Below are 18,044 nucleotides of genomic sequence, written 5' to 3' on the forward strand. Positions count from 1 at the left end.
TACAGTCAGCATCTATAAAATAGAGGGTAACTTTATCTAGTTCATCTAACCACATGATATATTAATGAAAACATATGGGATGAAACAAGAAGACATACCTTAAAATAACTGAAAAAACTGAAGGCAATATTGACAATCTAGAAGACAATTTCAAATGTGTGGAAACATCACAGTTTCAGAAGAAGGAGAGGAGGAAACTACTGAATCAAATAGCTATAAGGCAGACAAAACTTAAATCTAGCATGAAGTATGATGTGGGATTCTCCTTTGTATGTCATGAATATGTTTTATTACCATTGGTTAATAAAGAAGCTGGTTTGGCCTATGGCAGGGCCATATGTATGTATGTAACAGAACACTACTCATCCTTAAGAACTAAATCCTGTTTTTGCAACTAAAAAAATGAATATAGAAGATTTATATGCTAAATATAAAGTAAGCAAGTCACAAAATGACAATTATGCATAATCTTTCTTTTTGTAAAATCTAAGAATGAAAACACAACGAAATAGAGAGCAGAATGGTCTATACTACTACCACAGGAGACAATTAAGGTTGAGCAGAGTCAGAATAAGGACAGGGGAACTGACAGTCAAAGGAGCAAAGGTTCAATCAAGTGAGAATAATATTTCCAAATAATCTATTGCATATTAAGGTGAATATAGTTAATAATGTATTTCATATTTCAAAATTGTTTTTAAAAGTGAATTAAATTTTCTTAGCACAAATTGATGATAGGTACATGAGGTTGATGCTAATTAACCTGATTTGCTCATTCTACAATGTATATATGAACAGAAATATCCCATTATACCTCATACACAGATATAAAATGTCAGTCAAGAGCATGAAGCTAGGTTAAAGATATATTTCAATTATGTAAATAAACACTATACATATTAAGATTACAGTTCAATTTATATTCAGTGTGCTGCTAACTTAGGTTCCAAAACGACTCTGTACGTTGCTGACACAGAGTTCACAACTTGAGTACAGACCAACATACAAAACTCACTACCTAGACTCCTCAAAAGTGAAATCTGTAACTGTATGCTCTATACACTCTACAGCCATGTAACCCTCCCTCACAATATCTCTGCAAGGCAAATAAGACAACCATGCTTCCCTTTTCATGATTACCAGTAACAACAATGTCCTTTTCCTCCCAAAACCCCACTTGGAGCTTACTGCTCACAAAACATGTCTGCAGCTCTGGAGTGGTTAAGGCATTTGCCAAAGGTTGCCTCACTAATCTAACTCAGGGGTCAAGATAAAAAATGAAGTTCACAGATTAAACAAAAATAAATAATTTATTTTAAAGATATTTATTATTAAAAGTGGGTGGGCAGGAGAGACAAATGACTCAAATGATAATAGATCTATTATTTTCCAATACATTACAGAAATATAACTAAGGCCATGTTGAATGGAACAAGTTTGTTCACAGCACTGACAGAACAAACTTTATTAAACAAGTAACTGGCATTAAATCCTTTGCTATATCCTGGAAACACAATAATACATTAAAACACCTGTCCTCAAGATGATGACATTATTTTACACAAGAAGTTCTTTATAAAAGGATAAGTCCTTTAACATAACTTTAAATTATTCAAGATTAGAAAAGAAAACCAGAAGTGTTAGGTATGAAACTGAAGAAATAAATGACAGGAAAACCACTAACCAGCCAATGGAGCTACCACTAGGTGTCACTCTGGTATAATTTTCTTAACTGGCTCAGCCTTACTTTTAAATCTTGGTCCATTTAACCGGTAATAATGCCAAAAAATAAAATAAATACACATTAAAAAATTAAACAGCATTATCTTATTGAGCATCTCTTTCTTAGAGAAAATTAACATTTATTCAATTCCTAAAACAATAAGATAGTCTATAACAATTATATTGCAGGTCACAAAAATTAGTATTTATTTTCCAATGCCCTATTATGGGTAAGCTAATCTATATAAACACACACCCTACACTCTTATTATGCAGCCAATCTTTTCCTCAATAGGTATGACTGTGCCATACTCTGAATGGAGAAAGAAATTTTAAAGTAAGACCTTGTCTTCTAAAATTAAGAAGTTAACATTTAGAAGGGAATCTTAAACAAAGAATTGCTCTTTAAGATCCATTTTTCACAGCACTCAGATCACCACATCCATGGAAGCTAGAGTTGCATCACAGGAGGAAATTTCACACGAGATCTGAAGCCTAAGAAGGAAGTTTCCAGGAAAGCGAAACAAATACAATGTGAGGGACGGGAAGTAACTTGAATACACACCAAAAGATTGTAATTTAGAAAATGCATACCAGTCTGAATATGGAAAACATAAGAGAGGAAAGAATAACATATGTAAATAACACTGAGAAATTATTTTAGTTACACATGAAAAACACCAATTCCTGAACTGTGCAAAGGAGATGGAAATAGAGAATCAAACACTAAGTGACAGAATTTGTAGAATTTCCTAGTATGCCCTGCATATTTGTGCCCGAGCAGACAAAAAGAGGCTCACACGGACTCCCAACTGGCATTTACTTCACTGTGAGAAGAAAACTGAGACACAGCACAAATATAAGCAGGCTGTGAAGAGACACATGAGTGACACATGTCACAGAGGAACAATACTTGGCTTACAATGCAGTTTGAATGAGTTGTAGTAGGTGAATGTACAATAATAATTAAAGAAATTAGAGAGCAAGACCTAAAAGAGAAGGCAGAAAGAACATAGGAAGAGCTGGAGAAAAGGTTTAAAAAAATGCCATAGGCAAAGTACTCATGTATGAAATTCTCTACAATATAACTTTCTTAATTAGGAAAATATTACCAAGAAGCAGAAGTTCTAAGGGATAATTTAGTTAACAAGGGCCCCACTTCTATGAAAGAGATAATTATTAAAGTGTTTAACAAAGAAAATCCATTCCTTATGCCTTTTCTGCCTTCTGCCATGTAAGGTCATGGTACTCATCACCGCCAAGGAATACATTAAGTTCCATCCTAAAAGCAGACAGAGGCATCACTAAACTATGTCCCACCAGTGCCTTAATCATAAAACTTCTTAGCAGAAATGTAAGAAAATTAATTTTAATTTCTCCATAAAAATTGGTCATATTTATGTAACTGTAGCAGCACAAAGCAAACACTACATTATAAAAATGAGTATGCTTTAGTTGCAGGGTTGGTATATAACGTACTCAATAAATACAGTATCTTTTTAAGCTCCTAGGTGTTTAGTTTACAACAATCCTAAAGAGTGTATTTATAGAACTGTGAATGTAGCTTGGCAGTCAAGTTCTTGTCAAGTATGTACAGTGCCTTAGAGTGATGCTTTGTATTAACAAAAGCACACAACAACAAAAGTGTATTAAAACTGTATATCAAAAATTATTCTTCAACTTACCTTAAGCTCACCACAATATATATTCAAATTAGAGGACAATAACCTTTATGAGAAAGTATCCAATTCAATGTGCTTTGTTACCTTTTGTTGATAGTCAACTCAAAGGAAAAGAACAATGTATGCCTAGCAAACCATTCACTTATGAAGGCTTTATGGAGGTAATGCTTACCAACAGTACAGCTGTCTTCAAGTACCACATCAACATTTCTGTCTCTGTACTCAACTCTGAAGTCCAGCATTCGAGGCTGCCTTTCTACAATCTGCCTGGATGGCATTACAGGGCGAAACGCTGAAGAGGAGGGGGTTGGAGCTGGAGCAGGGTGACTTGCTGGATCAAATGTGGGTCCTGGCATGGTTTCACCTCCAAAGTCACTAAAATGTTGATAGAAAAGAAAAAGTATCACTACTTCATTACACAATATCAAGGTTCTTCTCTACTGGCTTGCAGACTCTTCCTATCAATTTGCCTACCACTTGTGGTAAGGCCAAGTTCTCTTTCTTCTACTAAATCTTTAACAATGGCCAGGAGTCACATGATTTTCTCTCCCATCCTTACCTGTCTATTCTAACTACTACTAATCATTTACACTTGGATGTATGTGGCCATGTGAGCAAAACCTCATTTTAAAATGAGAATTAAAAAGGTTATTAGGCTGGTGAGATGGCTCAGTTGGTAGAAGCTCTTGATATCAAACCTGATGAACTGCTTCATCCCAAGAACATATGGTGGAAGGAGAGAACTCACTCTTCCAAGTTGTCCTTTGGCCTACACACGTACGCACGCACGCACACACACACAGACACACAATTTTCAAAGCTTTAGCTGTATTTTCCAGTCATGCTCAGTAAATCATTATTTGCCCTGCTACTTCTATTTTCCAAAAAAAAACCTTGCTTTAAAACTTCTTTAAATTTTAATTCTCTTTCATCTAACTTTCAGTTTATAAAGATGGATTTTGTTAAGAAAATAGAAGCCAAAGATACTTTTCTTAATACTAAATCCCCAATCTAACCCACATGTGTGTTTGCTCTCATTCCCCTTATAAAACAGAGGGGACATCTTTCTCCCTATGTGTGTAAAATCTACTCAGTTTTACCCTAGAGATTACCACGCCCATTTCCTTTAGAATATCTTTGTCACTCAGTATACAATTTTAATTTGTTCAAACTTTGTTTTCTTAATAAAAGCTGACTACAGTGCTGAATCGGATGACTGGCTCTGGAAGAGCTAATGAAATGGCTGTAAAACGGCTCCTTCTGACTCTGATGGAGAATACAGAGGAAAACAGCAGCCCCAGTTTTTAGTGTCCAGCTGAAGGCTGGTATAAAGTTCTGAATATGGCCCTTTATAAAGAGTTTATTATTTATTTTAATGACAGGTAAGACCTTGCTGAGAATGAGTTCAGTTAATGTTGGGAACTACAGAATTACCGTGGAAGCTGAACATGCATACTTTCTAAGTCTCTTGTGAAAATTAAGGTACTATTTTAGAAGGACTGAGAACCCAAAAAGTAGTATAAAGATACCTGAGACTCATATAAAAGAATCTGAAATCTCTGAGCCTCTTTTATGCTCATACTCATGACTAAGAAAGCCAAATAACTTCTTTTTTAAAAATTATTTATTCTATTCTATTTGTGTATCTTGATCCCGTTTATTTCCCATCCCTTCACATCTGCCCTCTGCCCCTGCCGCCCCTCCCAAATAAATAAAATCCAAAAGAAAAAAATAAAAATAAAATGAGAAAAAATTTTAAAGGAAATACATTAAACATCTCATCATGGAAGCTGCAGTGCAGTCCGAAAAGTCAAGTCATATGCTCCTTGTCCCATGCATCTCTACTTGCAAGTGTTCACTGCAGACTCATTGGTCTAGTTTGAGGCCTCAGGTCTCCACTGCACATTCGATGCTGGGCCACAACTAGGATTCTTCCTGGACACCCCACCACAACACAGGGCACCAAATAACTTCTAACTGCTTGGAACTTCTTATAAGTCTCCGCTTTGTGGTAGTTATCTTGAAAAGGAAGTCCTATTTTCAACAAAACCTTTAGTGTCCCTTGAGGCCTCTAAAGTCAGGTCTATACTAACTGTAAGGAAAAAGTAAAGGGTTTTAACTGAGACATTCTTTATATCCAAAGCAACTGTAACTTTATCATGTGAACAGAAATAATATTAAGTATGTTTTACCCAAATAATTTGCTTAAGGAAAACTACAATTTAGTTTGAGCAGCTGTAAGTTCCTCTAATAGTCTGCTCAGAGACTGGAAAAAAATACCATCTCAAAATAGTCTGCACATAGTCCGGGTGTGATGTCCACATCTGCCTAGCATACTGCAGAAGATGCTCAAATAATGAAAGAAACAAGAAAGCTACAATGGACATAACTTGGTAGAGATAACTCTGGTTTTCTTACTTTTTCTCTAAAGACCCCCTCTACTTCCACCAAGTAAAAGGGTAAATGAACATCCTGATAATCTCCATTACAAACTCACAGCTTTCTCTCTTCTTCTTCTTATCACCCTCCTCAGGCCAGCTTGCTAACCTATACTGTTGTTTTGCTCTTAAAGTGTAATAAGTCCGATAGATCATTCAATTGATAGATAGATAGAAAGATAGATGATAGATAGATGATAGATAGATAGATAGATAGATAGGTAGATAGATGATAGATAGATAGATAGATGATAGATAGATAGATAGATAGATGATAGATAGGTAGATAGATAGATAGATAGATAGATAGATAGATAGATAGATAGATAGATAGATAGATAAGAGTGAGTTGTGTGTGTAACTTGTAGATACCCTAGAGTTACTAAATAATTATGCACATATTTTTATTCTCTATGATTAATTTGTAAAGCACCAAGTATAGAGTACACAGTAACTGTACTTTGTTTTCTTAAAATTTAGGTCAATTATCCCGCTCACTGTCATAACAGTGTGGTCTGAAGGGCTCCTAGTAACCTAGACATTATACAGAACAGCACTGCATTAGTAGCAGTGATGAATGACCGAAAAAACAAAACTGCAGTTAACGCACAAAGTTTGATTCAACAGCTAGGTGCTGGAGACCAACAAACACATGCATTCCAAAACTGAAGGAGGAAGCAAGAACATGTACAGACAGCTCAGAGATGGAGCACATGTCTCATGCAAGATGTCCTGGGTTCAATGCCCAGTATTTGAGGAAAGGGGAAAAAAATTAGAGTCCTTCTTCCTTGGTGATGCTTCTAGAGTCCAATAGAAAAAAGAAAGCCAATGGCTTTCCTGTCAATAACTAATTAACTGGGAAAGAAATCATTTAGATTGGAAGGAAAAAAAACTAAATACATAAAATACACTGGAGTAAAACAAAACCAGACTGCTCTAACACTACACTCTCAATAAAAGATACATGTGAGAAGCAGCAGTGACAGAAGGCATCCCTTTGTGGAAAAGCTAGCCACTCAGAGATAGCCTAACATACAAATCTTCAATGAATTAGGAGCAATATGAGGTTGACATTTTGTTAATAACATGAAAATATTTGATGCTGAGGTGAATTTCTCCACATTCTACACCTTGAAGAAAAGATTTTTACTGCAGTGACAAGACACGGGCTAATAAGTTCTTTTTCACATTCTTACATAATGAGGTCATACCAGGGGTGAAGTGGGATTCTCCTCTGTATGCTATGAATATGTTTTATTACCCTTGGGTATCGAAGAAGTTCTTTTGGCCAATGGTCTAGTAGAGTAAAGCCAGGCAGAAAATCCAAATAGAGATATAGAAAGAAAGTAGGCAGAAAGGCTGCAGAAAGAAAAAGATGCCAGCCGCCAGCCAGAACGTTACCAGTAGGCCACAGTCTCATGGTGATTCATAGATTACTATTAATGGGTTAATTTTAGATATAAGAGTTAGCTAGAAATATGTATAAGCTATTGACCAAACAATGTTGTAATTAACATAGTTTCTGTGTGATTGTTTGTGTCTGTTTGACAGGAAAACGAAGGAGCAGTCTCCACCTACAAAATGGTGCACCAATGAGGGGTGGCCATATCCACATAAAAACTGAGACAAGCCAGGAGGTGGTAGTGCACCCTTTAATCCCAGCATCTGGTAGGCAGAAGCAGGCAGATCTCTGTGAGTTCAAGGCCAGCCTGGTCTACAAGAGCTAGTTCCAGGATAAGCTCCAAATCTACAGTAAGACACTGTCTCAAAAAACCAAAAACACAAAAACAAACAAGCAAAATAATCAAAACAAACAAAGAAAAAACATAGAGCTTGGGAAGAAATTCTAGACACACACGCGAGGGGGGAAGAGGGAGAGGAATAGGGATAGGGAGAGAGAGAGGGAGAGGGAGAGGGAGAGTTTAGGGTGACTTCATGGTAGCAGCATTTTCTCAGATGGGCTCTGTTTGCTAGAAGCAAGCAGAAGGCTTCCTGACACAGTGGTAGCAGCAAAAACTGCACAGCTGCACAGCTCCTTTAAGAAGGCTTCCTGGTTCGTGATACTTCCATGAACAATTCTGGCTCTTTCAAGAAGCCAATACTTGAATAGGGTTTGTGAGTAGTGTACTGCCAAGTACTTGGTGGCAGCATGAGCCAACTGTTTCCCAGAGCTGAGGTATGAGCATAGCTCCCACCTGGCAGTAGCAGAGCTGACAGTAAAGGTACCTCCATCATAATGAAAGGCGGAGAGAGGCGGAGCCAGCATCCAGGGCCACTATGACCAAGTTGCTTTTGAAAGTGTTCCTGGTCAGAAAATAAGCTACGCAATAAAGACAGAGTCAGAGAGAAATAAACCTCTAAATGGGTCACAGTGTGTTTTAAAAATGTGCATGGGCTTAAGAGAGACAAGAAAAATAATACAGACACATTTATAAAAAAATAGTTTTAAAGAATAAAACAAAGTCTTTAAAGAAACAGAATATATTAAAGTAGGTAAGAAAAATGAAGCCATGTAAAAATGGAAAATACACACAGAGTCTGAATTATATATATTGTTGTGTTTTCTTTGAATTTTTTGACTGTGAATGAGCTACATACAGAGAGATATTTCATTGTACAGGCTGCTATATATATATATATATATATTTTAAAGGTATCTTGACTTCAAAATTTGGGTCTAAGGATATGTTTCTTTGGAAAAGTGGTTCTGCTTTTGTTTTCACAGAGAACAGAAAGCTGTGGATTCCTAACCAGCTAATATTGTCTGATCAAACAAAACTCCCTGAAGCAATGGCCAGGTGGTCCAAAATCCATGACAGCTTCAGAACTGTTGGCTGAGATGGACCTACCATACAAAATACCCTATGAAAGACCTGATTAACAGTACCCTCAAGCAGCAGGAAGCAGTCTAAAGAACAAGACCCAAATTCCCTAAATGACTGTTTATAAATGTTTGTTTACATTTAAAGGGGGATATGCCATAGAGATGAACACTTTGCATTGATATGGATCTTGGTTTGTTGATACAAATTTAAGGTCAATTTTGTTATATGTATTTTTCTGTTCTTGATTAAGGTATTGTGTTTGTGCAGCTCAATTAAAAATGTAATGTATAATCAAAAATGCAGGTTAATAGTCATCTATAAGTCAAGCTTGTAGTCATGTTAGGTTTTCTAGATGCACAGAGATATATTTCAGATGAATATGTAATCTTCAAACCCTTCAAAGATTTACAGAATATGGCATTTAAAATGTTTTAAGAACTTAGGACCATTAATGACAATGAGATACATCTGCTCCTGGCAGCACCAATCTACTACATGAGGATGATGGGCAGTGGAAGAGGCTCCTTATAGAGTTTGTTATCCATTTGGGCGAGAAACTGCTCTTGCCTGGACTGCTTGATGGTATGCTGTATGAACTGGATATGCAGGACCCACAGAAAAATGACTGCATACTAAATTTGGCTAAATGTGATACAGTCCTTCAGGGTTCCTGCTTCATGAAAGACTCTGCCAGACATTCTGTAGGATACAGAAGAAAATGACTGACAAACTGCCAATAGAAGTCAAACAGTCTTTCAAATTTCCTGCTTCATGGAAAAGTGTGCTGGATACTATGGGCCTGTAGGCTGAAGATGGATGCCCCAATGTTACAGAAAACCTTTGGATGACTGTCCAGGCAGCTAGACGTCTCTGTCAAGTCTGGAGTTTTAGAAGTTGTTTACAATGCACTTCCTGTTAACTTAGGTAATATATCCTTTTGGGGTCTTTGATGAAGGTGAAGAATAATTATAGTTTTCCTTAGTTTGATAAATAATAAATCCTTCTGGGGAAGCTGGGCAGTGGTGGTGCACGCCTTTAATCTCAGCACTCAGCAGACAGTGGCAGGTGGATCTCTGTGAGTTCGAGGCCAGCCTGGTCTACAAGAACTAGTTCCAGGATGGGCACCAAAGCTACAGAGAAACCTTGTCTCAGGAAAAAAAAAATTCCTTCTAGGGTCTTTGATAGAGCTGAAGAATAGATAGTTATAATTATAGTTTTCCTTAGTTATGATAAAAAATAAAGTAGATACAAATATTGTAACTGTAATTCTTGCTTGATACTGTTTTGTTATATGTAATTTTACTATGTTAAAGTTGAAACCTTCCTTTTTATTTAGAAAGAAAGGGGGAGATAATGTGGGATTCCCCTCTGTATGCTATGAATATGTTTTATTACCATTGGTTATTAAAGAAACTATTTCAGCCAATGGCTTAGTAAAGTCAGATGGGAGATCCGAACAGAGATATAGAAAGAAAGTAGGCAGAGTAAGAGAGACGCCATGTAGCTGCCAAAGGAGAAAATATGTCAGCCACCAGCCAGAACCTCACCAATAGGTCACAGTCTCATGGTGATTTAAAATTAAGAGAAATAGGTTAGAGTTAGCTAGAAATTTGCATAAGCTATTGGCCAAAGAGTGCTGTAATTAATATATTTCTGTGTGATTATTCACATCTGAGTGGTAGGGAAACAAGTGAGCAGTCTCCACCTACACAAGGGTAGGAAGGCGTGGGTACAACGAAAGTTGAACCTGAATAGAAGAGACTAATATTGAGGCCACAATACACAAGAATCTTATAACTGATTAGTAATAGGTAACATCTGTCTTCAATGAAAAAGACTCTTTGGACTATAAATTGTCTTCTCTGGACATCAATGATACTTCCAGTATCATCATTCATAAGCTTATCAAACACAGTAACTTCTATGGTTTCTCACACACAGTTTGTCTGAGGAACTCATTTCCACAGTAGAAGAATTGCAGCAATGGGCCCATGTATGGATGTGATTGTCCTCTCTGAGTTAGCTTAAAAGGACAGTGACTTTCTAAATACTCAGTTGATAGAGGTTGCAAAATATGACCTCTAAATTAAAGGCTCCCTGTTAAAGAATATGGCATATTCTTTACACTAGTGACAAAAATACCATATTTATCAAACTACCAGAAAATGTGTTGTAGGAACTGAGCAGTGGTAGTAGATCCTTTGTCTATGCCCAGTAACATCACATTTTTGGTTTTTTGGTTTGTTTGTTTATTGCAATTTAGACTACGATGAATCAGAGATTGTAGATCTCAAAGGTATATGTTTCACATCACTTCTGAATCAGAAATTTAGAATATCAGTTGGTACTGAACCCCAGCAAAAGAGAGGTATTAGCTAGAGTTCATCACTCACTATTACCAATCCTGATTACCAAGGGAAAAATCTTGGGGTTATTATGACACAGTTGACTCTGTTTGTAAGCTAAAAGACTTTGTGAACTATGTCCAGTAAGTTACTGGAAATTTGCAATTAATAAAAAAACAGATTCATTAAAGATACTCATTTTTCAAAACGAAGGTTTGTGGTGTTCTACAAGGTAAAAAAAAAAATTTAATGACTAGTGACGTTGACTAAAGACAAGGAACATAGACTAATAAGAAAGAAAAAATAATAACATCAACTACAGTTTTATGACCATTAACAGAAACCAGGGCTTAGTATCCCATGTATGTGTGCACATACACACACATTTCTTTCAGTCTGAACATTAATGCTATCTCAATCAGAACCTACCAGCAGCAAGCATACCAACAACAGTATTGACTTTATTTTAGTATCATTCACTAAAGACAGTTTTGTGTGTGTGTGAGAGTGTGTGTGTGTTCTAAATTTTTTAAATTGTGTGTGCATGTCAGTGTGTAGGTTAGTTTATCATTACTGTGATAAAATACCCTGACAAGCACAATTAAGGAAGAAAGGCCTTAGTTTAGTCCAGATAGTCAAGCTGCAGGCTATCACAGCAAGGAAGTCCGGGCAGCAGAGCCTGAGGGAACCAGTCCTATCACACCCCTAATCCTGAACAGAGAGCACATGTTCCTATGCTCAACTCGTCTTCTCTGCTCTTACACAGCTCAGAACCCTCCTCCTAAGAACAGCACTGCCCACGTTTAGACTGGGTCTTCTCAGATCATTTAGCATAATCAACATTCTCAGAGGCTAACCTCAGGGGAGATAGTCAAATGTATACCCAGAGGCTTGCTTTCCAGATGTCAGGTCAGCAAAGAATATTAACCATCACAGCGCATGCCAAAGTGCCAGGGTAGAGGTCAGAAGACACTGTGGAGTCAATTCTCTCCCCACCTTCAGGTGGGTTCCTGGCCATCTCCCCAGACCCTTTTGCTTCTTTTCACTCACACTATTTTTCATTTTATCTGTTTTGTTTTAGTATCTACAGTTTGCTCTTTTAATCTCCTCCCCATCTTCATAATTAATTCCCTACATGAAACTCCTTCAATTTTACATGGTTGAAATCCCGCACCCAGTATTTTGGTTATTGATCCTTAACAAACATGTCTCAAATTTTTATTTTTTTATTTTTAAAATGACCAACATATCACTTGACTTCCTCCACTATACTTTTCTTTTTGGGGTTCTTTTAGTTTTGGGGATTTTGTTTGGTTGGTTGGTTGAGTTGGTGGCTTGGTTGGTTTTTTTGAGACCACTATATTTTTCTAATCAAAAATTATATAAGAAAAAACAAAGGCACTGGGAAAAGGTGGAAGTGTGGGTAAAACCTAAAAATTTAGAAAAAAAAAATTAGATAATGAGGAAGAAGGAGAATGGGGGGAAGACTATGAATCATGGAAGGATAAAAAGCTAATATTTTTTCTAGTTTCAACTCCATCATGGTTTTGTTTTTTTAAGGTTGATAGGCAAATTCAGTTGTCTGTGTATTCAAGAAGCAAGAACCGTCTTGCCTCACAAAAGAATGGGATATGCTTTTGAGGTCAGAAATGTGAAAGCGGGGCTTTCATTTTTAACATCATTGCTCAACAGCACAACAGGAATTAGACAGGACCAGTCACTGAGTGTGTTTATCACACTGATCTATTTAGAGGAAAGTTTCCTTTTTAATGTGTCCTTGGGGGAGAGGTTTTGTAACCTGAAAATTCCCCCCTCATTCTATTGCTTACAACTACATCAATCATTGTGTTATAGTATTTTACATACTGAGTATGAGTATGTAAAATATAGTTATATATAAAATAAAATGTGGTTAAAAACAAAGAACTATTGAGACCCTTCAGGTTCTAGCTCAGGTTCTCAGCATCCAGACAAGACACAATGGCCAGGCAAGGGAACTAAAGATCTGAGGGTGAAAATGAACTCTCCACTACATACTTTTCCACACCAGTTTCTTTATTTTTCTGCCATCCTTCAAAGGTTCCAATTTAAATACCCATGCAGACAAAATCAGCAATTCTCTAGCAATAGCAAGGATACCAGGCATGCATTTCTCAGGGCAATGAAAACAGAAAAGGACTAATAAAAAGGGCACCTGTATCTTACTTATCACCTTAGAGAGCATGATTTGTGCATATCTAAAGAGGGGGAAAGGGTCGATAGAGGAAGGAACTATGATCTCTAACAGTGTTAGAGATCTAAATGTGTTAAACTACATTTGTGTGGTTAGTGAAGCAAGGAGCTTGTAATCGAATAAATATAGAAAGGGGGAAGAAAATGAGGCAGTGCTATGTACTTTCTAAGCACTTTCTTCCACTTTCCACAGTGGCTAGGAATACAGCTTTGTGGTAACAATGACAACAGAAGGGAGCTATGGGAGAAAAATGGGTGGTGTTTGATCCCTATAAGCATTTTCACCAAATGTAGCTGATTTCAGGGGACCTCTCAGCCCTAGAGATTACATCTAAAGTGGCTAAAGCAAATGGAAAAACTATGTCTATGTAGTGTAAAATCCTGAGGCTGATACTTCCAGGCTCAGGCTAAGCAGCAGGATGCTTGCCCCCACTGATGACCAAATTAGAAGGAATTCCTTTCTCTGGGGCTGGTTAGCTTTTTCCTGTATCTCTTGGGGTATAGGCACAAACAGTTAATTTCCTAGACTAAGATCTAGTATCAATAAAACCAAGATGAAGGTAAGTACAGAATATAAATAGTTTGTTAGAGTAGAGCAGGGGCCAGTTGAGGTTTCACACACCTAAATCGGTGTTAAAGAAATCAGGGTGCCCAGTTCTCCTTATCATGAGGGCAGACAAGCTGTATCTTCCTTTCTCAGTGCCTGTTCTTTGAGCCTCCAAATGTGGTTCATTTGCAAGGTTCCTCGTCCTGGCTGAATGTCCTGCCATAAAGGATAATTGTGGAGAGCTAGTTCTAAGTTTGTATCAGAGAATGAGCATAGATTTGACTATGAGAACCACAGTTTCAAACTGTGTGAATACTTCCATCCCAGGGCCCCACAGTGTGAGCAAAGGTACATGAAGGACTTATGTCCAATAATTGATTGATACACTGCTGCGGGTTTTGGGGACAAATCCCACTATGGAAAAGGGAGTACTATGGCTTCACAAAGGTTTTACAGAAATGACAGCAAACATCCTCAACACCCTGCAATTTGTGTGTCCTCCATCAGAATGAGTAATCCTCATAATCAGCCTTATGATTTAACAGTTGAATTCTCACTGTATAATCCTGTGGCCTGTAGCAAAGAACATCATTTTTTAAGAGGCATTGATGGGGGGCATCTATACAGAAATCTATCTCAGGTCTAATTCATGGCCAGCGAGTGCTTAGGCTCCTCAACAGAGCACTCACTCAGGCTCCAGGAGGTAGTAAGAACTTTTCCTAAGTTAACAGGAACTGGACACTTGCTTATTATTTCATCTTTGTCATTCAATGGCAAAGTCTCTGGGTACACCTATCCAATAAAACCACATCTGCTTTCAAGGCAAATTTATAAATCAATTCAGATTGTTTTAATGGACATTTTACTAAACCAGAATGCCTGGGCACTTTCACATTCTGAAGGTTTAACATTATATATCCTAAAAATATAACACTCAAGATTTGAAAATAAACATGTCTTTCCTAAGTGTAATTATGCTAAGCAATAAACAAATGAGTATACTACATACACTTCTGGGTCATAAAATAAGTAATTGATAAAAATCACCTATTTAGTGAATAAGTAAAGTTACACTATTAATTTATAAAACTCATTTTTAAACATAGCATCTGCTCTCCCTTAGTGCAAGTAATTAAATAATACATCTAAAAAATTATCTCTGAAGACAGTATGTGAGGTGCTGCACAATGTTCTTAATATTAACTATTAAGAATGCCCAAATTCCGTGTATAAGCTTGACATTTGCTTACAAGTGAATGAATACTGCATAAGTCAGTCATTTAAAACATACTGTGGTATCTGTATGTCGCCTAATGAGACAGTCCTAGGAGGAAGGCCAGAGGATGTGCTGAACTAGAAGATATTCCCTACTCCAGCAACATCATGCGGTAGCATTTGGGCCAAACCACTTCACACCTTATTATCCTTAACTATAAATCAGGGATAAAAGTATCTGTCTTTATTAATGTCTAACAAAAATATGTAACTAAAATGACTGTAAAAATAAATTGGAAAAACAAAGATATTATATGCATGTGCTAAATTTCAACTTTCTTACCCAAAGGAAAATATCTTTAAAAAAAAGTTATGACCTCATGTTTACTAATCTTCCAGAAAAATAACAATAAAGAAAGGGCATAACTTTTTAAAAATTTGCCTTTCTAACTTTTAAGTGTTATTGACCAAAGTACATCCAACATAATCAAGTGGAGCTGGTCTTCTCTTTCTACTATGAGGGTTGCAAGAATCAAACTCCAAAAAGTTTTATAACCTCTAGCCAAAAAAATTATATCTACCAGTGCCCAGCAACTATTTACTATCAAAACATCTGTATCTCATGATAGTATCTTATACAAATATCAAAATATATAAATAGGATAAATAATGTGATCTTTAATTACCAACTTGACACACTCTAGAACCGCCTAGAAAAAAAAATTTTCATTAGGAGACTGTCAAGCTGGCATGTGGATATTGCTGTGAGGGACTATCTTGATTATGTTAACTGACGTGAGAGGATCCAGCCTAAAAGTGGGCAGCACCATTTCAAGGGTCCAGGGCTGTATAAGAGTAGACAGAATAAGCTGAATAGTAAACAGGAATGTGTCAGTCCTGTCTGTGTTTGACTGTGATGTAATGTAACTGTTGCTCTAAGTTCAACTGCCTTCACGTCCCTGCTATGACAGACCATAACCTGGGACGGTGAGATAAAATAAGACCTTTCTCCCAGAAGTTGTTTTGGATATTTTATCTCAGCAAGAGAAATAAACCTGAGACACACAGAAATACATTTGATTCTTTCTGCTCTTCTGTTAAAGTATAAAGTAAAAGGCAGTTCTTTAATATAAACTATAGCTAACTTAAATCAAAGATACAAAGCAATGAACCTTTTAAATGACTACATAGACATCTAGCACTGTCTTCTGCTTTCAGTGCCAACTATGAAAGAAGTCAAAGAGGGCTCTTTTATTTTCCTTAGTAGGCAAACAGCTGTTCCCAGTTATGGAAATTCACAGTGATTTTAAAAACTAAAAAACAGAGGAAGAAAACAGTTGAGAAATTTACTAGATACAACTTATTTTCCTTCGCAGGCATAATTTGTTCCTCAGAAAGAAGCAAAGAAAGCAAAAAAAAAAAAAAAAACTCACTCTGTTCAAATTTAGACCCTAAATACTATAGTATTTACTACAGGATACTAAATTTATCATTAAAAAAAGCAAAAGATATCATCTATACTAAGAAAGATGAAATATTTCCAGGGAATACAAGCTTCTGCAGGTACCACAGCAAATGCTATGGAGTCCAATGTCTTCAGTATTACAATGAAAAGCCCCAGAGGAAATGAAGGCACAGAATGTGGTAACAGAAATCATTAAGATGAAACTGGAGTGTTATTTAGTACTCTAAAACTTTCTAAACCCAAGTTTATAAAGTGGCCATGAAGTTCCTGTAATTATCTGGTTTCCTTTTCTGGATAAGAGCTTCAGTAGAACAAACTGAATACTTTTAAATCACCCTTCCAACCAAAACCAAAAAGCTCTGCTACAGAATCTGGACATCAGCCATATTTACTCTGGATTAAACGTGACAAATTTTAAGGAGGAACTGGAAAACAGCTTTCCATTAAATCATTAAAAGTGGTATAGGCAGCAACAGTTTTTTGCCTCTATCCTAAATACACAGTTTCCTACCAAATATAGCACAATTGTGCAATCCAGGTTGAATGTTTTCTGCTGTGACAGCACTTTTCTTCCTCTCCACGTGTTACTCCTAGTCCCCTCTGCCTGCTCATCTACACATAGCAGATCATGCTCCCATGACTTACAAGTACCAGCCACCAAAACTCAAGCCAACAGTAAGAAATAAAAGTACTCTATTGAAGGGGCAAGTTCCAAAAAATAAACTACGTTTAGAAGGAAAAACTGTTTTATTTCCTCTGACTTTAAACTGAGTTATTTTAATCCAAAAATCTCTTTCAAAAGGAAATTTAAAAAAATCACCCACTCCTTTTTAAGGATGTTTTAAACATTATAGTTCTCTCTTAGGATCATCTTCCAATTTTACCTGTAACAAAGACACAAAGTAAATAAAACTACTCCACATGTTAACAGAGACTATTTCATCAGATAGGGTCATAGTCCTGTGCTCTGGGATGTGTCATTATTAAAAAGCTAGTCAAACTGTTACAAATTTCTGGAGTTTGAAAGCAACTGGGGAAGGAGGAAAGACTGTGTTGTCAGCTTGGAGAGAAAGCCTGAACTGTCAGGTGAAGCCATACTGTGTGGATATTGTGCCGTGTCTTATTTAAAATCACCAAATCACTCTAAAAGTTTGTATTATCCAACTGGCAAAAAAAATAAAGATTTTATAGTAAAAATAGACTCTGCATGCCTGTCATACCAGCACCTGGGAAACAGAAGTAGACATAGGGAGATCTAAGACCAGATGGAACGATACAGGGAGCTCAACATGGATGGGGACACACGAAATCCTGCTCCAAAAAAGGAGGAGGCTGACTGGAAATTTTATAGAACTAACTAATTTCAGAGAACTAACTAACAAATACTATAAAAGAACAATGTCTGGCCGGATAGTGGTAGTGCATGCCTTTAATCCCAGCACTAGGGAGGCAAAGGCTGGAGGATCTCTGTGAGTTCCAGGCCATCCTGTTCTATAAGAGCTAGTTTACAGGACAGGCTCCTGTATAAGATACAGTGAAACCCTGTCTCAAAACAAACAAACAAACAAAATGC

At 36.7% G+C, this 18,044-nt stretch overlaps 1 protein-coding gene across 2 annotated transcripts in view; it reads right to left on the bottom strand.

Annotated features, from left to right (window-relative positions):
* The window catches only part of Faf1 (Fas associated factor 1), a 278,068-nt gene that overhangs the window by 206,755 nt on the left and 53,269 nt on the right, over nt 1-18,044 (bottom strand). For both annotated transcript variants that reach the window (XM_038332461.1, XM_038332462.1), the window contains exon 4: nt 3,577-3,779. In XM_038332461.1, the coding sequence (XP_038188389.1) occupies nt 3,577-3,779 (203 nt within the window). The remainder of the gene's footprint in view (nt 1-3,576; nt 3,780-18,044) is intronic.

The sequence above is a fragment of the Arvicola amphibius genome, chromosome 6, assembly GCF_903992535.2.
Source record: "Arvicola amphibius chromosome 6, mArvAmp1.2, whole genome shotgun sequence".
NCBI lineage: Eukaryota > Metazoa > Chordata > Mammalia > Rodentia > Cricetidae > Arvicola > Arvicola amphibius.